This window comes from Chaetodon auriga, chromosome 24, assembly GCF_051107435.1.
Source record: "Chaetodon auriga isolate fChaAug3 chromosome 24, fChaAug3.hap1, whole genome shotgun sequence".
Lineage (NCBI taxonomy): Eukaryota > Metazoa > Chordata > Actinopteri > Chaetodontiformes > Chaetodontidae > Chaetodon > Chaetodon auriga.
In genome coordinates, this window is record NC_135097.1 from 4,360,650 (window position 1) to 4,386,092 (window position 25,443).

The window sequence follows — 25,443 nt, forward strand, 5'->3', positions numbered from 1 at the left end:
ATATATAAACACATATATGTATATACATAAACATATATCCCTGCTTGTTCTGACATGGTGATCTGAGACACGTTTGCCAGCCTGGTCTGGTTTTTCTGTTGCAGCAGTAAGTACAGCTCTCCCACAGTGAGGGATTAAAAGCTCCCACCTCCTGACTCCCACCGCGCTCTGAATAATGAAACTGCTTGTGTACATTTGTTCCACAATCACATCAACGGGCTCTCGGCGACGCCAGGGGTGATGCATTTAAGGGCTTTTGACGAAATGGTCCTTGGCAGGAAATATATCACTCAAAACGTACTGGGCCTGACCGACAGCGGTGTTCTGTCTTCAGTGAATAATTTACCGTCAAACCACGGTTGCAGCGTGGCAATTTGCTCTCTGAGGCTGGGATGAAAGATGAATTGGTACAAAGCTACTCAATTAAACACCTTTACGCTGCATGTTAGCCCACATTCATTCAGTTGCATAATTTATATCTGAAAAATATTACTGCTGTCTGACTTTAAAAGGCTCGAGTGTAACAATTGCTCTTAGAGGAATCAGCTGTAGCTCCATGTAGGGACAAGTTTGGGAAAACGGGCATTTATGTCACAGCTAATTTTAATAATTCATCAGCTCCTGACCACGTCCTCCTTAAAGATGAGCTGATATCAGTGTATTTACCAGCAGACTGACTGCACTCCAGGCTCAGTGTGCTCTTGAAAAACAGCGCCCTCTTCCTGTTTCAAGGCATCCAGCAGCCCAACAGGCTGCATGAAGACTACTGATTGTGTTTACAGACATTAAATATTCCCGTCTCGCAGCGAACATGGCTGTGATTTGCTGCTAAAATGCAACATGTGGCACCTTTAACATCAGTGTTGTGACTGTTTTAAGAGGGTTGTGGACCATCTGTAACAATGCGCTTACAGTTGTTTAACTATATTTATGATTGTGGTATTGTTGTGAGTAAATGTCAGTGGATTGGAGTATTTAGAGACAACACACAACTGTTTCATGTTGTTCCTTTAATGGACTGTTTCTGGTGTTTTACTTTGTGTCTTGTGATTAAATTTGCTAATTTAAGAGCCCAGTTTGGTGGGAAAACATCATCTGGGAAAAGCGCTTTCGTAACACACTCAGTAAGCACCATAAACGCGCCTTTGAGCAAAGCATTTAACCCTCGCCCGGAGCCGCGATGAGGCTGACAGCAGACGGCCGCTTCTCGAAGGCAGATTTTAAGTATGAATCAGTAAATCGTTCCAGGATAAACAGAAAATGCATATCGCAGTGAAATTTAAGAAGAATTTCTTGGTGAAACATTAAGCTGCTGAAACACATATTGGATTGGTTAAAACATGGGTTGAGATCTCACTAGAAAACAGGCTGAATTAAGAAAACACATCCCCTCCGGCGCTGCAATTAAAAAAGAGAAGACTCACAGTTTGACATTTGAAGGCCTTGAATTTCTATCGTCTCAGACTTTAAAGCACGTTTTAAAGTTTCAGACTCTCCTTCAGCCCGTCAGTTAAACACAGACAATCGGTTAGGAATGGAAAATGACTTTTTATTTCTTCCAAAAAAAAAAAAAGAGAGAGAGAGAGAAAACAGATCCCTAGAATAAACAAATATACTGCTGTAAAATAAAAGCCTGTGATTTTTGTCAACTGTGACATTTGTTTGCCTTTCCATGCTTGATACAATCCATATATTTCTGCTTTAAATAAATAGAAAACATGTACAAAGAGATGGGGGGGGGGGGAGGAGACAGAGAAGCGGGAGACAGATTAAAAGGTGTATTCTGCTCAAAAAACATTTGGCATCATTGAGAATTCATGGCTGATCCTGATGTACAGGGAGGTCTGCAGCCCTCGAAATCTGCATCGTCTGTCTGTTTAGCCCGTCCCCGCTGAGTAGTATTCATACCTATATACTGCTGTAATAACGCTAATATCTTTCATGTTCAGAAAAATAAAGAGTAAATGCAAAATAACGCGGTTGCAGATAATGAGAGTATGTCTTTAAGCTCTGTGTTGTGAGTGTGAATGTGTGTGTTTCTCTATATACAGAATAGTGAGGCAGCAATCCGAGGGTTCTTACCAAAAAACACAGATGTAGAAAAAACAGAACGTGCACAAGAGATCTTTGATTCAACACCGACTCACTGACAAAATGAGGAAATCGATCCGTTTGACAGCCTCTCTCTTTCGCTTCGCGGGTGTTTGAATTTCTCTTTTATGCCACGGCTGCGACGCGCGTGGCCACCCGCAGATGGCGCCGCAGCAGCGCAGGATCCAAAGGGGGCAAATCGTGCCCTCGTGTGCTGCGAGTAACAAAACGTGACATCTTTGGGAGAGGTAACACAAAAAGTTTGGCGCTCCGTTTTGCTACAGTGGCTCGTTTGACGACAGTACAAACATCTTTCAGATTCAGCCCGACGACCGGCGAACCCGCTGTCACGGACGGCAAACGACTGGTCGACAGGGCGCGATCCGTCCCGCCCTCCGTCTCGTCCGGGGCGCCTGACAGACGATACGTCTCAAAAAACGGGGACAACAAGAGGAGAGAATTTATCTTCATCATCACCATCACTGTCACGTCATGCTTTTTGGAGAAAGGACAACAAACATCGACAAGGATGCAACCATGCACTCATCGACCCCAGAGAGAGGGATGGCTCGCCGGAGAAGAGTCGGCTCCCTCGGCCTTAGCAGAAAACACTTAATATGACATCGAGATTTATCCGTGTGTCCTTCCTCACCGAGATTCATGCTACAACAATGCAGAGAGGTGTGGTAGCAGCTTTTAAAACAGAGAGAAGCCACAAGGTCGCCCGGTCTGATCCCCAAACGCGCCAGGTCGGTCAAGAAGCTGCTCGGCCAAACTCCTCCCTGGACATACCCTCACAAAACGACCTGTGTGATAAAGCTGTGATAATTACTGGCAGTTACATCCGCGCTCAGGAGACGGGGCCGGTAACATTTACGAGACCAGAAACCGCAGTCTCCTCGTCAACGCTCTCTCGACCCCCCCCGAAATCTGACCATTTCCAAACCACTTGAGACACACAGACAAAGAAAACCTCATCGCAACAGGCAGGACTGGATTCCATGCAGAGAAAGTTTCATAAAACAGAACAAGAAAAGAAAAGAAGTTACCAAGAAAACAGAAGAGCTGCGTTGGCTGGAAAAGGTTGTCAGACGGGGTCGAACAGCTTTCATGCTGCTTGATTTCAGCTAAGCCACCAATAAACAAAACAACCTGGCACTGATTTCACTGTCCTTCACACTCCACGCCAAACCTCTCTGTGTTCTGAAGAGGCGATCGCAAACAGCAGGAATCATCACGTCTGCAGTTCGACCTGATGCGATTCAGTGTTTTTCAGATCCACGATGATCTGATTCTGGATCAGAGCCACGGCAATGGCTTCATTTATCACACCAGATACAAAATAAAGAACCATAACTGGAACTCATTCCGGTAAAACAGCGTCCAAGCTGGAATCCAGAAGCAGGAGGTACCTTTGTTCTGACAGAGTCCCTGTTCACGACGGCGTCAACAGATCAGGGACACCAGAGAGCAGCTTTCTGTTCGACGACTAAACCTTTTAGATCAGGTTTTGGTTGGATACGAAGCCGGAGATGTTTCCTTACTGTCATGGTTGATTAGCGGATTCCCTTGTTACTTGCTGCATTTTTCCCACTGAATAAAACATGTAAGTACACCTGAACAACAGCTGGTCGACTGTCAAAGAGGCTAATTGAGCGGACAAACGTTCCAGCTGCTAGCATTCAGCTAAAGCTCATTTCCAAACCTGGTTGGACTGCATACTGGACTGGACTTGTCTCTCTTATAGCCAACAAAGTCTCCCAAAAAAACCTGGATATCCCAAGCGTCTGATTCTAGGTTCAACAGTCCAATCAGAGACCGTTTATAGGCTGCTGACATCATAACGAGAGGCGGAGATGGCCGATGTTGTGGAGACGGGAAGAAAATGACGAGGACCTTATCTGCCAGACAGCGGAGCTATGCTAACAGCGAGGGGAAAGAGCGCACTCAAAAGCTGGAGAAAAGCGAACCACAAAGCCTGAGAGCCTCCGAAAGGTTTTGTCTACAGCTAAAAGACAGAGACACCGAGAGAGATAATAGAGCTACAGTTTACGAGACGCTGGCAGAGGTGAGGACGAGGTGGGAAACCTGCTGCAGGAGGTCTTCTATACGGAGGATACTATGACGAGAGGCTAAGCTAACACAAGACTGCGACGAGAAGCGTCTAAGAGCAATTATCTACCCAACAGCGACAGTGATGGGCGGAAGCAGACAATCTAGACAGAAACTGGATATTATTACTGTTATTTTTTTTTTTACATATCTACACACACCAAACAGTGACGAAGCAGGCTAATTAAGCATTCTAGAGATAGACCAACTAGACAGAGTTGAGAGACTGAAGCGAGATTCTAGAGGTTTTCATAGCAGAGCGGATGACGAGTGATACGACCGAACCATCACTGATGACGGGGATGTAGACACTGGACTGGGACCGGGGATGGGACTACAAAAAGTTTCAAGTTCATTGTCAGAATGGCAGGAAAATAATTTTTGTTTACCTGCCACAGCGGCTGGTAGATTAGACAAAACCCCAGACAATTTCTACAAACTTCAAATCTCTTTCTCAACTTTTCCCACGCCAGACAAACTGGCATCAGCTCCGTTACGGCAGGATAGTCACTTCAGTGCAAAATTTTTGCATGTGCATTTTGCAAGAAAATTTGATTTTACAAAAACAAAACAAGCACATTTCCGGTCAAAGTCGCTGGCTCAAGTTTGGCTCGACGTTTGACACAATTTGACCCTCAGAAATAGCCCTCAATGGAAAACAAACACATAAATGTGTAAGCGCACACGTGAACACACACTAAAATGTATTATTCGCACATGTACCAACAGTCAAACCCATGGTGACGGACGCTTTGGCTGAGGAATGGCTGTGACCGCTGACACCAGTCAAACTTGATCCCCAAAATTTGCTGGAACCACGGAGCGAGGGTGAAGCCAAAAGTTCAGTGTCATCTGGCTCTCGGCGCAGCTTACAGCCGCTCACTTTGATTCAGTGCAATTTAAAGTGATTTCGACTTGATTCAGTAACATTTAATCACTCAGTCAGTGCTGCTGTCATCAATCATTGGCACATCGTGTGGATCTGCTGATCGGGCGGACCGAATGGAAAAAGCTCTGTTTCTAGAAACCTTTGACGTCTGAATCTGGTTGGTGAGCTGATGAAGACAAAGAGGGACAGATACACACAGGTCGACCTGGTGCTAACAGACGGCTAGCAGGCTAACGATGCTAATAACACTCTGCAGTCTCTTGAGCATAAAAAAATCCAAATTACTTAATGGCAGCCAGAAATGTCAAGATAAACGTATGATTTACGTCATTGGTCAGTCTTGACGGCGCAAACCTTGCTGCACAAAACCAGCTCCACAAAAGGGGACTGGTTTGTAGACCAAAATCCTTTTTTTTTCAACAAACTGTGTGAACTCCAGTTAGCTTTCAAGCTAACAAACGTGCTAACTGAGAGTTACAACACTAGCTAGCTAAGAGAGCCTCTGTTCTCTCTCTTTAAAAACTCTTTGTTAATTAAATGTTTTACAAGCTTGAGAATAAAATGATGGGGGATGGTAAATGAGAAGCTCAGAGAGAAACTGTGGCTAACTAGCTTGCGTGTTCCTCGCTAGGTCAAATGTAAGCAGTTAGCCTGCCGGCTACAGTACTTTACCAAATATCCCTGCGAGCAGTCACTACACCATCGATCAGACGTACGGATGAATTTCACTGTGCCATTTTCTGGCGTGACCAGGCCTCAAGATGCTAGCATGTTGCAGCAGCTAAGCCCTGTTTCTCTGTGTGTATCTGTACCTTTAAGAGAAGAAAACAATGCAGTATGAGTAACAAAGACTTTAGCTTAAAACCCATAACAACAAACGCTCACCTACTATTAACAAATGGTTCAACAGAACGCTGTACAAGCCCCGGTAACATTCAGGCGAGGCTGCAGAAGAAAACAGATTGAAAAATACAAAGATATCCCAACAGAGCGGAAAAATTACGGGACTTGAGAAGATTTGCCTCTCGAAACTCTCGCCGATTGGACAGTCGTGGACACAGACGGCGAACGGCGGGGATGGAGAGGAGGCCGGTTGTAAAGGTATTGTCCGAAACAACTGCTGCTCGCACACGGACACACATTTTTGTTCCTTCCACGCACACTAAACAAACACTTGACCCCTCCTAAGTGCTCCCAAGTAGCCGTGGCAAGCGGACGGTAACCCGGAGAGGACAAAATAGCACCAGTATGAAATAAAGCTAATTCTGCAGCAGAGACTCTCACACGCAGTCAGACGGCTTCGGCCTGGCTGAAAACCAGAGTTAGGATTTCCTCAATCCCCTCATCTCCCCTCTCTCCTCCGCCATCTTTCTTCCCATCGTTCTCTCTCATCCTTATTCCCTCTCCTGAATCGTCACTCCATCGATTTAAACAGTGTAACAGAAAGAAGCTAAACACACACACACACACACACACGGGCAAGAAGTTGTTTCAGACAACGACCAGGCAGGATGACCTCCTCCCCACCGCCTCCCCCCACCCCTCCACCCTCTGTTCGGCCATCTTCTCCTCCTCTTCCCAGCGTGTTTTTTGGTTGGTTATCTTGTCGTCTGTCTGTCTCTTAGTCGTTTTAGCTTGATCAAATAATTCCTCCGTCCATCCGATCGTTCCTCTTGTGTGTTTTCTTCTGATGTTTGTTGGTTTGTTTGTCGCTTTTGGCACTCTGCTTCCCCCTGACTGGATTACATAAACTGCATCTAAATAGACAGAAAACCACTTTGTTAGCGAGCCGTTTGGGTACCAACGAAGAACGTCTCAACTCATCATTCCCTGGTTGACCTGGTCATATGTTTTCTTCCTTTGATCATTCTTTATTCCTTTGTCGTGTTTTGTCTCCCTTTGCTGCTTTTGAGACGGCTCCACATAATTTAATTTGTATAACTGCATGATTGATATTGTTTTGAGTGTGTGCGCCGAACCTGCGAGAGCCAACTCGGCCTGAAACTTTGTGCTTTTTCTAATGTAATAAAAGAGAAAAATCTAAATGCGATTTCAGCTTCTGACAACACAGCTAAACGTTCCAGCTCCAGTTTCTTTGGACGGGAGGGACGTGCATGTGTTTAGCTCTGTGATTGTTAATCCACAGACATGCAACCGGTGATGGTGGTCTGCACAAGCTGGTTTGTTTTACATGAAAAAAAGGAAATCCCTCTTTTGGTCTGGCCTGCTTATGCTTCACATCATGAACATGACAGACTTGTAGCATCCAATAATGTTATAACTGCTGAAAAACTCACTGTAATGTAATATAATGTCCCAATAAAGGAGCACATATAGTAAATATCTACTGTACTGCGACTCTCAGCTGCAGAGGTCTTGGCTGACAGCTCACCTGGGCTCCGGGCATGGGTGTGAAGGGGTTGGTGGGTCTGAGAACAGGCTGGTTGTACATCATTGGCTGAGGAGCCATCACTGGTACCCCGCCCATCTGACCCATCTGGGGAGGGACCTGGAGAGAGGGACGGAGGAGGGGGTGGAGATGAAAAGAGCGGCAAAAAAGGGCAAACATTCGCTGGTTATAGCTTTCAAAACTGTGAGGACGTGTCACTTTTACCAGTTTTACATGACGGTAACCTGAATATCTTTTAGTTTTTTAGACACTCACGTACAGTATGTAAGAACTGGCCAGATTACCAAAAAGTACCAGAGTCACCGCTAACCGCTGCTAACTGTAGCTGCCGTTAGCCGTGGCGTTTTTCAACACTCACCATTCCATACACAGGCACTTGCGGTGTGGTCATGGGAAAAGCCATGGGAGCTGGAGCCTGGAGGAGAAGCAAAAACCAGGAATCAAGGCAAAGCAGGTGGGGGAGGCAGAGGTGGCTGCAGACAACACACCCCGGCTTTGGCTTGTGTCGGCCTCCTCACTGTATGTGGAAAGCTACGGCATGAAAGGATTTGCCTGAAAACACGTTTACGCAACTTCACTGTCTTCAGCTTTGATCTCGTCTGTCTCCATCAGACACGTCTGACTCTGAACACAGTGAGTAAAACACACACTGTCTGATGTATGTGCATGGAGAGCACATTTAATGCTGATAGAGCGTGTGTGTGTGTGTGTGTGTGTGTACACATTAGGAGCGCGACAACACAGCATGCAGCAGAGGTACTTAGTGGAATCCCACTGGGAGCAATCATTACCACGGCTTTAAAAAGGGTGGCTCAGTAGTGCAGCGTTTAGCCCTGCCCTCCTTACTTCACAAATCAAATCCACTACGGCTCAATGGGCCTCAAATTCAACGTGACGGGCAATTTGTAGCCGTCGTTTACAAGCCGCGCGCAGCCCCGACAAAGCGGCCCGATTTCTGCTCGACACATTGGTAATTTATGGCGCAGGGTGTCCGCTGTGCATTACGGTACGGTATCAGCCGACGTCCCTGGAGGAAAATCAGTTTACAGGATTGGGAGTGAGGACGCCTCTCGAGCAACGGCGGCCACTCGCTAACACACAGACGCATATGAATATTCACAGATGTTCGATGAGTTATGTGATGCCGGCGGTGCGTTCACTGTTCGTGGAGGTACAGATCGCAGAGGCAGGCGCTCTGACAACTTCTTTCACATATAACAAATAAGGACCTGCGTTTTGCAGTGGGATCGGGGAATGCCTGCGAGCGTTGGCAGATGTGACTGTGACCCCCCCCCTCGCCCCAATCACCATTACATCTAATCGAGGCGTATTCGCTGCAGTCGGAGGTTGTGACCGTTTGTTCTGCTGCGGGTCATCCTGCTCAGCCAGGAGTCAGTGGGCTCCCACTGTTTTCAGAAACCCATTAAAAACAGCTTGCAGAAACACGCTGCTGCCTTCACAGACCTAATCCATCATTGTAAATGAGACAACTGAGGCATTTTTTCTTCGCATGACTTTACAACGCCTCAATCGCCGCAGAGATATTAAAAGCAGCCGGAGTTACGTGAATGAAAAAAGTACATCATTTCCACTGAAGACGTTAATTAGCTGTGTGAAATCATACATTACCTTTACGGTTTACGTCAAATGATGGATTACATTAATCAAGGCGATACAGTTTAGCCTTTTTAGGTGGAAAAATAAAACACCGGCATTAGCCTTTAATTGCTACTTATGCAACGACGCTTCAATCAATGCTTTGAACAAATAGCCTGTTATGCTTGTTGATCTATGAAGAGCCCGGTCTTGCAGTTTTTTTTATGATTGTTTTAGCTGCGTTTTAAATGTGCAAACCTCTCCACGCAAACTGACTTCCTCACCTGAGAACAAAAAATGCCCTCACAGAGTGTAAAACACTCCGTCACAGAGTCCGTCAGAGTTTCACTGCGTTTTCCGTGTTGTATTTTATGTATGTGTACTGCAGCTTACTGTATTTTAGATGATGATTCCTGTCTCTGGCATTTGGTGCCTTGAATAAAAAACAATGTCAGTGGTCGATGCAGAGCAGAAAAGGTAAACTGAGGCAGTGAACGGCGGCCTGGCAGTCCGTGTTTTTTAGCTTTTATCTGTGTACATGTTGGCAAATTTGAGCAATTAAAATATGCCGAATTCGCTCTAAGCCATCCCTGTGTGCAGTGTTCCCGTGGACGTACAGACCACCGTCACTGGATTACTTTAAAGCCGAAATAAACCTAAAACGTGTGGATTCTCAGGCAAGTTCTGAATTATAAGGAGCATCTTTTTTTCTATTTCTAAACAGATTTATTTGCCTTTATTTGCGATCTGCGGGTCTGTTATGTCTGCGGGTTCAGATTTCACTGATTTATTGTATTTTTTTGGAGAGTTTTGGACTGAAAATTCTCTCCCACACCCTTTACATTAATACATATATTAAAGAAAAGTTTTTTAAACGTCTTTCTTACTCTGCAGCTTTTCAGATGCTAATGTCAGCTGCTTAAATAGGACGCTGTTACGTGTGTAACCTTGGTGAACTGAGCTCCGCAGACTGTGTTTTCATGGGAATTAGTCACCGTTTGACAGCAATTTTAGATAATGATCATTTTTAGAGTTATTTTACTTGAGCACATACACCCCGTGAGGCTGTGATGGACTGATCTTACCTCATCTGATTCTGATTTTGTATTGATACGTTTAATTTTTAAGGAGTACAGCTTCTCGTGTGAGGAATTTTGAAAAAAAAACTGGACAGGAAGTGATTCTCCACCCTGGTCTGGTCAGGTGAAGTTTATCAATATGATTTATCAGGTATCCGCTCTCCACTCCTGCCTCCAGGGAGCACGCTGAGAAAGCTGATCATAACCATTGATCAATCTGATCTCTTTCAGCAGGAGAGCTGGCCGGCCGCCAGAGAGGTAAGAAAAATAAGCCATTTCAAGCCAAAGGACTTGATTTATCCGTCAGATACCTTTATTGCCCACTCAGTAATACACTTGTAGCTCAGCGGTTTTAGTATTTGAAACCATGATTAAGATCTAACAGACTGAACCACCGTCCACACCTGAGCAAAGCAGCCAACCATCTGTCTCCGAGCCGAGGCGCTCCGTCTGTTCTAATGTCCGCTTGAGCGAAATGACAGGGGGCGCCACTTTGTTTTTTTTAAAGCATGACAAGAAGACGTCTGACAGAGAACGAGAGCAGGTGAGACGCCGTTTATGCACCACTACACCTTCTCTATCAGTATCTTTGTCCATCTGTCTCTGGGCCCAGCTGTCGTCTTTCAGTGCATCGTGCTTTACATTCGTCTGCCTGTCTGTCTGCGTCTGTCTGTTTGTGCTCAGCCTCTCCCCTGCTGCGTCTACCCCTGTTTTCGTCTCAGAGGTGCCCCCCTCTGTGCCGGCGTATTCATTTTTCTGTCTCCTCTCCGTCTTTAATCCTGAGCTTTAGCGATTCGCGGCTGAACTTTCCCTCCAAAAAGGCGGCCCTCTTCTTTCTGTGCCTTCTCTGCAAAGTCAGACGTCTGAACGGAAAATGACCCGAATGGTTAAGTGAAGGTTAAATAAGCAGAAGGCTTTGCGGGATTTCTGGCTGGCATTTTAAGTATCAAGAGAGCGCAGACCGTTGCAACCTTGCCCTTCTGGCGAGAATCTCAGATGTGGGAATTTTACTTATCATGCATGATGCATGACATGCTCCTTATTCGCTGCTCTGCTACCTGTGATGTCTTATATATGGCTGCCACTTGCCGCTATGACTTATTCATTAGTGTTATCGGCGTATGGAGGTGATGTTTGCTGTTTCTGCGGACATTTGCAACAGTTAGAGACAAGAGATTTTCTTCCTCAAGGACAATAATGAGCCTTTCTATTAATATTTCCCCTCTCTAAGCTTTATTTGTTTGTGGTCAAAGCTGCACTTTTTTTGTGCGTGTGTGTTTGCTTGTCTTGCTAAATGTACGTCGAAGGCAGGCTTCAGTTCACTGCTGACCACACAATGTTGGGACTTTTGTCTTGTGCCATTTAGGAGGAGAAAAAAAGACATTTTAGTTTGTTTTGCTGAGAGAACAATTCCTTCATTTTTTTTCTATTATGCTACTGCTTTAACTCCCTTTGGAAATGTCTGTGTTTGCTTTTTGCCTTCGTCAGTGAGGGTCAATAACATGTCTCCAAAATTAGACGGTTTGGAGTTTGTTTCGTAAGTTTTTGGGTTTTGACACCGACTCTGAAGATCGTTTTGTCATGCTGCTCTTAAGGCTCTTATTAGCAACAAATCCCTTAAAAACACCAAACCTGTCCCAGCACTCAATTTGTTCCTGCCACAGTCTTTAAAATCGAGTCATCTGTTCAAAGAAAAGTTCAGGAATAGCCTCAAACAGCTCAGCACTGTTGTTTTTAGCAATTAATACTCAAATAGGAGTAAACGGCGGATTTGTTTGGGACCATTTTCAGCAGCAGGACAGTGTATTTGGAGTGAACTGAATATAAACCGCAGTGTGTTGTGACGAGAAATGTGTCACCCAGAGCAACAGCAAGGGTCGCTGCTGTTTTTTAATAGTTTCCGGACAAACCTAGAGGTCTGTGGCACAGAGGGACAGGCCATCAGGGAATACTCGTTATCAGGATCATTTCATTTGGGATTTGTTGACAATATGAAAAATCGCTTGACTTGTAGTTCTGACTTCCTGGTGTCAGATAGTTTACGAGTGCAGATCAGAGGCCCGGGGCGCAGAGGTCGTGAAAAGACATCTCTCCAAGAAAGAAAGAGGCAACAGAGGAGGAGATGAAGAGGAAAACAGGCAGAGGGGACGCTGGAAGCACATTATAGAAGCCATTGAGCAGCTGAGAAAGACTGGTTTTACTAAACAGGGATAAGTACTTACATAACTAGTATAGAACATTCCATTCTGCATCAGGACGCAACAAGGAAAGAAGACAAGAGACAGACAGAGAGGAAGATGGAGGGGGAAGAGGAGATACGACAGAGAGAAGCACAGGAGAGGGTGGAGGATGAGAGAAAGTGACAACGTGAGGGTGGAAGAGAGAATTCAAGGAAATGAGGAGATGATGAAAGAGGGGAGCAAATAAAGGTATGAGGAGGTAGAGACCGAGAGAAGGGAAAGAAAGGGGAGAGAATTACAAAGAAAACGTCGGCAAAAATGGAGGAGCAACAGCCACAAGTAGAGGAAATAAAACCAGCGGAAAAAAGAACCAGGGGTCAAAATTGGGACGGGCAGATGTCAAAGGCAGCGCAGCGAAAAACAGGACGAGCAGATGACAACGCAAAACAAGAGACGCGATAAAACAGAACGCCAGCGAAGAGGGGAAGGAAGACGAGTGGATGACGGTGCAAAAACAGACGGAAGAAATGCATGAAGAGGACGAGCGGGACGGGAAGGGAGGGATGAGAGTGGACGAGAGCAGAGGTGAAGAGGAGAGAAAGAAGGCCAACAGGAGAGCGAGAGCGAAAAAAGACAGATATTGGGGGGAAGGGGAGAAAGAGAGGAAGTGGAGGGTTAGTGACAGTTTGTCCTCGTCAGCCAGAAACTGCTGTCCGGAGATCAGGAGGACAATCAGGAGCTGCCAAGATCAGCACACACACATACACACACATACACACACAGCATGCACAGGCAGCTACATACTGCACCAAGTCAACACACACACACGCACACACACACACACACCAGCACTTCCATCCAAATACAGGACACAACAAAGTACAACATGCACACAGTCGAGCATTCGGCATGTGCACAGCAACAACCTCAGGTTCGTGAGCAAAGTGTCTGCAAGTTCCTTCACGTTCTCCAGATCCAAACTCTGAAACTGGAGTCGGCAGAGAAGCGAAAAGCCACGCGATCTGTGCAGCGACGCCGTTAAAGGAAGAGCTTGGCGTTTTGAGAAAGATCGATACCACTCTCTTGTCGGGCAGGGGGATTTTGTTAGCTAGCTAGGCTAAGCTAACCGGCTGCTATTTGCAGCCAAGAAATAGTCGAGCATATAAGCCTGTAAAATCCACATAATAGATGAGATACAGCACTGATTAATGAGCTTTAGAGGTGCTGGTAGGTGGATTTTGTCTTTTGTTGCTAGCTGCTTCCCCCCGTTTCAAGCCTTTGTGCTAAGCTAAGCTAACCAGCTGCTGGCTGCAGCCATATGACAGAAAGGCATGAGAGTGTTACTGATCTTCTTATCCAGCTCTCACCACGAATGTGAATAAGCACAGTTCCAAAAATGACAAACTATTCCTTTAATACGACGTCGTCAGAAGCCAGAATACATTAAACATATTAAAAAACGGAATCCAAGTTTTTAAGAAACATTTTCTAAGATGTTTCCAGGACTTACAGACAGCTTGATGGATCCTCGCTGAGGATAATTCTGATCTTTTACAATTTATTTTTCAGTTATTTCTGTAGCTTTTGGATCATTTCTTGGAGCAGAGACATCGGGAAGTTAAACGGGCAGGAAACAGAGCATTCAGACAAGCAGACAGACTGCAAACGAGCCGACAGTTTACTCAGATTATCTAGAACCGTATATTTGGACGGAAAAAGGAAAGTGAACAAATCCACAGTGCTGACAACAATAATAATACACAGGAAGTACAGCGGGTGAAGGCTGAGCCAGGAGGGTAATTCAGTTTGATTTGATCTCGTTTGATCTGCATCGTCTGACCGCTCGTGTTTCTTGACCTGCCAAATTTCAGCCACTAACGATGTTATTCAATGTCATTATTACTGATAGGAACGACGGCGTCAACTGTGAAAATACGATCCAATTTATAATAACCTGGCATCAACCTTTTGAGGCTTTTCTGCCGGACTTTCAGACACCTCGATGGATCATTCATTCGATCGGAGCATCGCACGGGCCTCGTTCACATTATGTGTGTTTCTGTCTCCTCACCACATGTTGTACAGGCATGGGCTGTGGGGCCATGGGCGCCGGGCTCCACTGTGTGGTCGACATGGTCTTATTCTGCCAGTTCTGGCCTCCCGTCAGCTTCTTCTCTCCAGGCTGGCTCCAATGCATCTCTGGCCTGGAGAGGGACGCGCAGAGCAGCAAAACAAACACACCGTCATTGCTCAACCTGCGGCCAATTTCTCAAACAACACCAAAAACCAAGCTGTGGAAGAAGGAAAATGCAGTACATCTGCTCTTTTTACTTGTAGATTCTTCTTTCTTTTCACTTTCTTTTATTTTTTATATTCCCTGTGAGGCGCATCATGAATTTTAAAGACTAACCATATTGCAAGTACGGCAGAAACATAAAAGTGAATCTTGCCATTAACGCTCTACAGAAGCACTTTATCACAAACCTGAGCAGTTAAAAGCAATTGAATACTCAATAATAAATCTGATTTTGACTTTAAGCAGTAAAAGTTATGTGCTGGCAGACTGGCAGCAGCAGAGATAAGGTGTAAGAGGGAGGTGTATTTGTTTTACCACAGGATAAATCTGAGGCTACAAGCACAACACAAAGGTATCATCACAACTCAAGACACTTACTTCTTGGCTGGGGTCCCACCAAACTGAAGATCTGAGGACGGACACAACCACAGAGACGTCAGACAAAGCAGCCTATCCTCTCTGATTTTACTTCATCTTTTATCTCTATCACACGTTTGTAACATCCAGATGTGTTGAATCAAAATTCTCCATGAAGGGAAGAGTCCTATTGTTCAGATTCCAGCTAAGCAGATACTGACTGAGTGAACGGCTCGTTGTTAAAAGGGGGACAACAGAAAAGAAAAAGGCAGGGTTGCCATGTAAGAAGCAAAGGGATTAAAGCAAAATGGTGTTGATGTGTCTTGATACAACAGTGTGTGTCTTTGTATCTATCTATGTATAAACAGATACTGTAACTAATGAAGTGTTTTTTTTATGTGAGCTCGTGTCTGGACACTCACTGCCCACGAGGTTGGCCAGAGAAGAGTCGAGGTCGTTGGCTAGCAGCTTTCCTCCCGGATGGATGGCCATTTGAGGAGGAGGAGGAGGTGCAGTGTGCGTGGGAATCGTAGGCTTCAGCAGGTCGCCGAGAGCATCAAAACCTGGAGGAGAAATGAACTTGTACATGTAAAATAAGCGGTGGAAAAAAACGCATTTTTGATAAGGCGGGATGGTAAGAACATCGTGCAGAGAGAGAAGAACACGTAGAGGTTAGCGCTCCATTCAGACACACAGACAGAGAAAAGCAATGACGTACAGACAGACATCTGATTACACATCCCAATCACCCAATCACAGCTTTGGATTTCTCCACACGCAGTAAGAGCTAAACTCTGTAAACTGAGCATTTCTTGACCTTTCCTGGATGCTAATTTGTCAGAGTTTAGGGTAGCGTTAGCATCTCTGTCCTGACGTTTAGACTCCCAGCTTCCAAAGGCAACACTACCAGAGACAGAGTTGTGTTGGCCAAGGCTTTTTAACCAACTAAGTATGACTATTGTGTACTTATGTTTGAATGCATTGTTTCAAAAACTGCAAAGTATTTCAAGAGTTAAAGCTGCAGCCGTAAACTGCTAAAGCACATTGCAACAGCGAGCAGCTCGTTAACTAACCAAACTGCAGCGGCAAAAAATTCTAATATATAGTGAGGGAAGAAGTCATGCTTGAGGAAGTTAAAGAAGAGAAGCAACTGATTTCCAAGCATCCGTGAGAAAGAGTTTAATCCTGAATCTAATGAGAGCCGACTCAACTTTCAGCCCAATTTTCCAAACTTTTCAAAAATGTCCATCCACGATTCGGCCGCTTTAATGAAGCGGCGCTGGATGGTTTTGATCTGAGAATATTGCTGAGCTGTACATCCTTAATATGAACCTCAATCTCACTGCTAGCCTTGCTGTTAATTGAATTCCTCCTGCCCTATTTTTAGCATTTACTTCCACGGACAGAAGATTCCTGTTTAAAGCAGATATACTCTACCCAGGCTTTTTTTTCCCACTGTCATACAGCAGCCTCATTCTATCAGCGGCGAGCCTATAATCCCTGACTCAGTAGCTCGCAGCACTTGTTCCAGTTGATTGATTTATCTGTTCGGAGCTGTCATGTATACACTCCGACTCGGAACGGTGATTAGTTTTGAACATGTATGTGTGTTTGTGTACGAGCGACAGTGTGAAAGCTGATCGTGTTCGTCCGGGGCCGGTAGGTGCAAACGACAGAGTAATTTCCTGTGTTGGCGTGCGTGCGTGTAAGAGCCTGTGTTAACAACTTCCCATGTCAGCACTCATTCAGCTAATGGCTCGCTATTACTCTGCTGGTGGAGACCTGGAGGTGTGACTGTGCATGTATGTGTTTATATGTGTCTGTATTTAGTGGAATTAGAAAAGATAAGCAGAAACAGAAGGAAAACGGAAAGCATAAACCTCGTTCTGTGCGTTACCGTTCCCTCGCTTTATCCAGTAACCTTTACTGGATAGAAAAACAACCAGAAATAAAGTGACGACAGGTAGCGAAGGCGCGAAACAAGAACAAGCAAGATATGAATGCGAGACGGCCGCCGTGAATGTACGGTGTCCCTGCAAAACACAGGAGGAGGAGAAAGGGAAAAAGAAAGAGAGGCAGCTGATGGTGGGAAAAAATAGGGAGGAATAATATTTAGTTAGGAAGCAGTGTGTAGGTCTGACAGCGGTGCTGACACAAGAGATTCAGAGAGGGCTGTTCCTGCTAGCTTAGCAGATGAGAAAAAAGAGGGAGAGGAGGAGGCGCATGCAGAGGAAAGGGAGGAAGAAGAAAGTTAAAGAAGACGAGGAAAGTGGGAAAGAGAGCAAGGGGGAAACCTCGCTTTGTCCGCTATCTTTCTAATTCTCTTGACTCTAATTTCTCTCCCATTGTCGGCGTTTCCATTATTGTTGTCACTGTGATAAACCACTTTGGCAGTGTGGGTGATTTTTTGTTTATTAAACCAGCGTGTCAGGAAGGCCCAATGAATTAAATTGAACCAAGAGAGCAACAGAAGAGATAAAAAGGGGGGAGGGAGAGGGAGAGAAAAAGAAACAAACCCTCTCAGTAGATCACACACGCCGCCGGGCAGGGAGAAGAAGAAGAAAACAGGGGGGAGGAGGAGGAGGAGGTGATAAAGGGAGCACTGAGAGCGATGTATTGAACTGGGAGGATAATGCTATCAGTGTTAGCTTAGGTGTTTCAGCTGAGGATTTGACAGTCAATAGAGTTTAAGATCAAAGGGAAGGAAGGTAGTAAATCCATGTCGAGGGTTCAATTCCAAAACACTCGGAGGGAGAAATCTGCTACTTACTACTAAATGTGACAGAAATTTAAAAAGGTTGGATTATCTAAAGCCCCTTTTCAGACATGGAATATGAAGCATTGCTGGCTTCATATGCTGGCTGAAGTCGTGGCTTTTTGTCGTTCAGACGTGTCTCCCTGACGGTGTTCACAGTCAGTTATGTCACAGGCTGCGGCAGTGTTGGGTTTTCTAACTTAGGCTGCTGTTGATGCCTTAATTATCGACCACCGTGAGCGCAGACGGATGTTCAGCCCCTCTGAGAAAATATTTTCTCTTCAATTGAATAATTAAAAGTGATCAGGCAGAGAACCGCCCAGTCGCTAAGCTCCGCTCTCCCAGGATCGTGTTGCTCCACACGTCAAACTTTCTGTTCTCGCACAGCAAACATCCAGCTCACAGTGGGCCCGTCCGAAACTCCACACTAACATACGACTGATTCGCTCAAATGCTGTATAAAACTGTAGCATGGACTAAATTAAGCGAAAGTTAGCTTCAACACCAGCTGACTTAATGTCTCCAGCTGTCCCATTTTAAAAAAGGGTCTTAACTATGAACTTGAAGGCTACATCCATATCATATTGTGCTAAGAGACTGAAGCTAAAGCTAGAAGATCCCATTTAGCATGTTAGCATCCTCACCAGCTGATTGATGTAGAAGACATGGAAATAAAGAAACTGCAGTCTTCTTGTGCTGCATTGTAGAGCTTGTTAGTCTGAGTATAATAAGGAAATAAGGACTGTTACTTAAATCTAACACAACTCTTTACCTGTTCTTCTTTTGATAATTGAGTGATATATTTATCCCACATAAATGTGATGGTCTTCAATATAGACGGAAATCTAAAATTCCTGTAACAATGTGCATGTATGAAAGGGACAGGAAACAGCAGTGCTAACGTGTGATTAGCTTGCTGATAACTTACCCATGAGCAGAGACATAGAGGAGAAAAAAACCCATTAAAATGAATGAAATCTGCAAATCTAAAATCTGATTTAAAAAAGCAACTAAAACATGGAGATTGCACCCAAAGGTGAGGTAAGATACAAAAGGCGCAGAATCCCAAAGAGGCATAAACAAGCTCTCAATCGACAAGGAGTGTCAGCAAAGACAACAGAAAACAGAGATGCACATTGAGTAAGTAAGAATACATTATAAAGTAATCACAGGGAACAATAAGCTTCAGCAACACAAGTATGAATTGTGCTCTGCCATTAAAAAAAAAAGAAATCTCGATATAAAAAAAGGAGAAACTGCGGCTCCAGATCTCCGTGCATCAGTGCACAAACACAATAAGATATCAGTTAAGAGTGGATGAAAAAAAAAATTCGGATAAAGAATACAGACTTTGCAGAGGAGACAGAGGAAGGAGAAAGGACTGTGGATTGTAAGGAGGGAGAGAAAAGAGGAGGAGGAGGAGGAGGAGGAGGAGAGCAGATGGAAAGGAGTTGCCTGGGTGATTCTTGCCTTGTGAAGTGTGATGGGGAGACGATGAGGCAAATACAGAGAGAGATGAAATAAATGGAGGGAGGAGAGGGGAGAGGAGGAGGAGGAGGAGGAGGAGGAGGAGGAGGAGGAGGAGGAGGGTGTCGAACGGTGTGAACAACAACAAACAAAACAGACGAGCAGAAGCAGACAGATGGGACGGAGCGAAATGACAGACGACGTGCGAGCCGACGCAGACACACACACGGTTACAAACAGTTGAATAGAAGAGCACGTGGACGCACGGAGACACTGCGTGGACACACACACACAAGCAAGCACAGGACAGTAGCGCGCACACACACACACACACACACACACACACACACACACACACACACACACACACACACACACACACACACACACAGGGATTTTTGTGAGATGCTGCCAGTTGCCCAGATGGTGTATTGGTAGTTGTAGTGGCAGCTTCAACACAGGCACTATTAATAGAAGGAAGTTAGTCTGCCCAAAGCCAGAACCAGGCGGCACACTGAAGCCACAAGCCTCCAACTGTTACCTCTGAGCAGAGCAGAAGAGACGGACGGGGTTAAACAAGATTAGAGCGAGCCAGAACTCGGCGGCCCCTGAACTGGATCTACGCTCCGGACCCTTTAAACGTTAGGAAGTTGAAAGAGATCCAGCAAATGTTTGGAGACGCAGCGCTACAGTTCAAGTGCAACTAATACGCTGAATGATTACAACGACGTGACCGGAATAGCTCACAAAGAGAATTCATGCGGATCATTTTAAGATTTTTTTTCCCCGGATGTATGAATAGTGATGCAGCTCTGTATGATAATACCGTTGATAAGTCATACCAATGAGTCTGAAGGATGCACGCAGCGTGCAAAGAGCCGGCTGATTAATCCTGGCAAACGTTCAGTAATGTGATTGATGGGCGGTGTCGCTGTGGAGAAACCCTCAGCATGATGAAGACAAGCTCAATGTTGTATCGGTGACAAAGGAAAACAGGTAGCTGTGGGATAAAAGGCGATGCTAAAGGTTTACACTGAAACCTGATGATAGATAATTGTGGAAACATCCAAAACTTATTGAAAACAATCCCATGAAAAGACCAAAACCAGAGGCAGTCAGCTCCAAACGCGTTAGCTTGTACTGAAGAGCTAAATCTATAAAAAGGCTAAAATAGCTTTTAGCTAGCGTAACTCAAACAGGAGTAAACAGTGTATCTCTATTTCCAGTCGTGGATTAACACACATTTGGTGTGCTATTGAGTATTTACAGCAGCGCGGACATAAAAAAGAAAAAGCTACAGTGCCCACGGTCATCGTGATGAAGGACCGTGTCATCCTGGGCAACAGTGAGGCTCACTGATGTGCTTTTAATAGTTGGTTGGTTGGTTTTGGTCTTTTCATAAGATTTATTGACGATAAAAACTTTTTCTTCGAATGAATTTTAAAATAAAGTCCCACGCTGTAAGTTCCTCTGAGCTCCTGCACCTCCTTCTGAAATTCTGTCTCCCTTCATGATGAAAACCGTCTTCAGATGACCTCTGCGGGGAGTCACTCTTATCTGCTGTGCCTTCTTCGGAGCGGTCGATAACTCACCACGCCTTAAAATTGTATGCTTTGCAGGAGCGTCTTGAGACCAGAAAAGGTTGAGAAGCGCTGAGATTGATTGTGTCAGTTGCTGAGAGGTTAAAAGAAAGTAAGCTAATAAGAGGGCTCGGAGCCAAAGTCTCCGACCTGCAACACTTAAGAGCCATCAGTCTAAAGCTGTTACCATAACAGGCGAGAAACCACAACAAGAGGAGCTGAAGAGGCTGCAGGGAGGGTTCCTACACATGTCGACTCCATTCAAGACTTCAAAGGACTCAAAGATTTTGGTTGGCCATTAAGCGATGACTGATAACACTGAAAGGAATCCCATTAAAATAATGAAATGAGTTCATTTAGCTAATTTCCTGTAGGTTCGTGATCTGGGAAAGATCTTTTTAGCTGCTTATATTTGTAGAGAGCGCAGACCCGTGTAGGAACCGTGAAAGAGAAGAGGAGACACCGAGGAAGATCAGGACCGGGCAAGTTAGCGTTTAGCAACGTCTAAATCAGAATCTGATCACAGTTTTTGGGGTTGTTAGTGCATGTTGTCAATCGAACCTGATTAAACCACGCACACACAGCCCTGAAGAGGCAGATATAGCTTTGTCACTGCTTGACAATCAAACTGAATTTAAGGTTAAATTCTGAGTTGCGAGAGTTAGAGTTGCTGCCATTACAGTGTTAGAAACAATATGCCAAACAACAGGCTATGCTAAAAAAGTTACACACACCCACCCAGTGGCAGGAACAACCACAAGCTGCTGGAACTAGTCAGAGGGTTAGTCGAATGCTTCGCTAGCCAAAAGCCAAAAGGTTTGAGCTGTCAGTCTGGCCCTGTCTGGACAGTCAGACAGAGCGGGCTTTACCAGCTGCAGGTTGTGAGCCGTTGTTACTGGGCGTGGCCTTATTCCCAAACACAGCATCGAAATCTACAGTCATGGCCGCGGCGGTCTGCTGCAGAGGCTGGCTCTCCATTCCTGAGGGATGCAGTTAAATATGACCGATTAGAAGCCTGTTTGGGTGTTCAAACCGCACGAGATAACTGCTGGACTGGCTTTATCTGACACAGCTCTGAAATAACTGCGGACACATACATCAGATTGTGATTCAGCCTGGAGGGAAATCATGGCTTTGCTGTAGTAAGGATCCCACCACCTCCCGCTAAACTAATCCCATTAGATTAGGAACATGGACATTACGGTCTCCAGCGCACTGCCATTGTTGTTGCTTAGGCTGCGCAGGCTGTCGGGAATGTCGGGCTTTCAGAGGAGAGTTAAGCCTGTGCACGAGGAAACCCACTGATGCACCTTTTGTTTTTCAGGCTTCATCCACATCCCTGTTGGGGATTAGGGCTCCGAGGCTCAGAGAGCGCTTTTCGATGTGGAGTCCGCGAAACAAGAATACGAGACAGACAGTCCACCACAGTGTCTAATAATAAACATGATGTGATGCTATGACCAACCTCGGGAAACAACAGGGATTCATGAAAATGATCTGCGATTCACAGAGGCGGCAGATAGAAAGAGGTTTATGAGAAATCACCATTTTAATCGAATCTTCATGTCCATGTAAATTGCTCTTAAACTTATTGGGAATTTTGCCACAGCAGTGCATCGATACTGAAGATCAATAACTCTCATGTCTGTCCATTAAGCGTGGGGCTGCAGCCAGCGGCCTGTTAGCTTAGTTTAGCACAGAGGCTGCAAACATCTAGCCTGCATCTGTCCAAAGGTAACAGCACGTCACACCTGTTTCTTCAATGTCTATGTAAAACTTAGAAAAAACACAGTCCGTGCTGGTTGCTTGGGAACTGCTCACTCTCCGCTTCGCCTTTGTAAAGGTTGAACAATCAAAGATAGAACGTGTTAATTAGAGAGCTTCAGAGGTGCTGCTAGGTGAATTCTGCTAGCTTTGGACAGAACCACGCCAGCGGTTTCAGCTCTTTGAAACGAGCTAGGCTAACTGGCTGCTGGCTGCAGATTCATATTTGACAGATTGAGGAGAGCCGTGTCAATCTTATCTCGCAGGCAAACAAAGCACATTTCCCAAAATGTCAACCAATTCCTTTTTATTCTACTGCCTGACTGAGCACTTCATCAGTGTTTCTGCTGATTACAGCCTTGGACGTTTACTCTACTACCCTTTGTGTTATTTTTCAGTAAAGCACAGGGGACATTTATCTCAGCGCCTGTGTCAGAGCCACTGATAGCGTAATGGGCTGATATCTGAGCTAAGAAGTATCTCTGACTCTGAAGTCTGACCAGAATCTTTACAAATGGCTTCAGTTTAATCCTCTGTCATAAAGCCTGTTAATACTCAGTGCTAACAGTGCTTCCAAATGCATCTTTGTGCTCCTTTTTGATTTGAGCTAGCCGATTTTGAGCTAGAAACGTCAACCCTTTGTCAGAATTTGTGGGGGTTTATACAGTGCAGCAAAGCTAATATGTGAAAGTCAACATTGCTGCTCAGCATTTCTGCCACAGGAACACTTTTTTTTTTTCCGTGCTGACAAACCGGAGGAGACGGTGGCTGAATATCAGCCAACATCTCCTCTGGTTTATTACTGAGCCGCTCAGAGTGTGAACACATGGTTACAGGACTTACTGTTGTAAAATACTGCGAGTATTTACAGTGAAAACACCTGCACCCAAAACTTGTTCAACTGTGTCTCTACACAAGACACCAGCTGGGTCACGCAACATTAGCTTGAGAAGAACAGGGAGGGGACGATGGTGGGTGGATGGATGGGTTACATAAAAGGACAAATGAATGGCTGACAGACGGATGGGCAGAGATGACGATGACTGGCCAGAGGGAAGACATTTTACCCAGACATAAATTGGTTTGTGCGCGTCTTAATCTGCGACCCCGCCGCCGCCTTCATATATGTGTAAATGCAGGTGTGCAGGTAGCGTACCTCCCCAGGCACTGTTGGCGGTGGAGATTGAAGGAGTGCTCTGCACAGCGGGGATGAAGGCCGGCTGAAGATCAAACAGGTCGCTGTTCAGATTGGGAACACTGGGGAGCGAAAGAGAGGAGAGAGAGGAGGAGGAAGGGGTGGAAACAAGAGATGAAACACAAGAAAGCAGGAAGGACAGGGAATAAGAGGTATGAAAGGAGAGGAGTGAAGAAGTCAGTGAAGGACAGAGAGAAACAAAACAGAGGGGAACGGAAAGACATGTGGAGGCAGATCATTAATATTTAATCAATAAATAACTGAAGTCACCACTACAAATGTTTGTCACAGATAAAGATTAATCTTCGCTCTCTGAAGGGCCGTGAAAACTTCCACGGAGCAATAAAACAGTTAGCAGCAGTAAATTCACAGCGTGTAACAGCGCGTGCGTGTCGAGTATGCAGAGTACACAGTGCGCAGTAAATAAGAGGAGTATAAATTCTGCACTGATTATCAAGAATAAATAATCTCGCAGAGTAACTCCAACAGCTGGAATCAGTCGGGGGTGTTAAACAAGCATTTGCTCTGTTGGGGAAGATGTTGAAAACAGTCCATACTTACTTTACATTTAGAAAATTTAAAAGCTGAAACATTGTTGAATAATTCCAATCATATATTCACTTCAATTCATCCATCTCATACAAAAGCAGTACTTTACATTATAAAAAGCCAAATAAAACTGAAGAAAAGTGCCAATGTACGTACACATAAACACACATTAACTAACAATGTCTGATTTCTTGTTAGTTTTCATTGTTTTAACTATTCTGCTTTAAGGGCTGCCGCCTTCCTGTTTTCTTTTTTAAGAGGATCACAGTCAAAATACACACTTTATTGCGTTTTATCTTCAGCTGTGTGTGTGTGGTAGTTCTGACTGTTAAAGGTGGGGTCCGCCATTCCCGTGCTGGATTCAGATGCCTTCACATGCACGAGGGACTCACAGGAAATAAAGCAAGTCCGCAATAATCCACCGTCACTGTGTGTGATCTCATCTCAGTGATATCAGCCTGTTTCATTGTCCACTCTGATAACACGGCATCAGAGCTGCGTTAATAAGTTACTCCTAATGCAAACTGAGCTGCTAGTTTTACTCCACATAAAGTCATTCAACACTCAGTCTGTCTGTCTGTCTGTGCTCATTATTCACCTGTTGGCAGACAGCGTGGAGGTGAACAACTCTGGGGTTTGGTTGATGTGGTTGTTGTTGGCGCTGCCTATCGACTGGCTGCTGGGGGAGGCAGAGGGTGGAGTCTGCATGTTGATCTCCTTCAGACGCTGGTCCTGGAAGACAGACACACACACACACACGTTAGTATTTGATCTAACGCACTTCCTTCCCCCCTTACCCAAACTTTAACCATCACAACTGAGTGCCTCACCCTGACGCTTCACCAAACCTTAACCTTGACCCTGAAGGTCCCCATCGGTTGGTGTACAGTCAGTTTAAAGATCTACCAGGATATAAAAACAAAACACGCACACACCCCGCCACACAATGTGATCAGGAAGACAATGGTTAAACAGTCATTTCCCACTGGAAATGAATAAGAGATTTGTTTCCAGTAAACTCAAATTCTGGACAATGACGACCACATTTTTTTGCACATACATACACACTTTTAAGTACACATCAATGTTTTCTCGGAAAGGAAACGACACCCCAAAAATTCAT

General features: G+C 45.0%; 1 protein-coding gene across 5 annotated transcripts in view; it reads right to left on the reverse strand.

The window, feature by feature from the left end:
* Positions 1 to 1,528: 1,528 nt before the first annotated feature.
* The window catches only part of LOC143316842 (phosphatidylinositol-binding clathrin assembly protein), a 75,162-nt gene continuing 51,247 nt past the window's right edge, over positions 1,529 to 25,443 (reverse strand). For 2 of the 5 annotated variants that reach the window (XM_076724577.1, XM_076724576.1), the window contains exons 11-20: positions 24,919 to 25,052; positions 23,733 to 23,833; positions 21,682 to 21,792; positions 15,433 to 15,573; positions 15,032 to 15,062; positions 14,429 to 14,561; positions 12,400 to 12,423; positions 7,861 to 7,917; positions 7,485 to 7,601; positions 1,529 to 6,849 (exon numbers count right to left, since the gene is read on the reverse strand). In XM_076724577.1, the coding sequence (XP_076580692.1) occupies positions 6,835 to 6,849; positions 7,485 to 7,601; positions 7,861 to 7,917; positions 12,400 to 12,423; positions 14,429 to 14,561; positions 15,032 to 15,062; positions 15,433 to 15,573; positions 21,682 to 21,792; positions 23,733 to 23,833; positions 24,919 to 25,052 (864 nt within the window). In that variant the 3' untranslated portion in view covers positions 1,529 to 6,834. The remainder of the gene's footprint in view (positions 6,850 to 7,484; positions 7,602 to 7,860; positions 7,918 to 12,399; positions 12,424 to 14,428; positions 14,562 to 15,031; positions 15,063 to 15,432; positions 15,574 to 21,681; positions 21,793 to 23,732; positions 23,834 to 24,918; positions 25,053 to 25,443) is intronic. The other 3 variants (XM_076724579.1, XM_076724578.1, XM_076724580.1) reach the window with 3 other exon arrangements.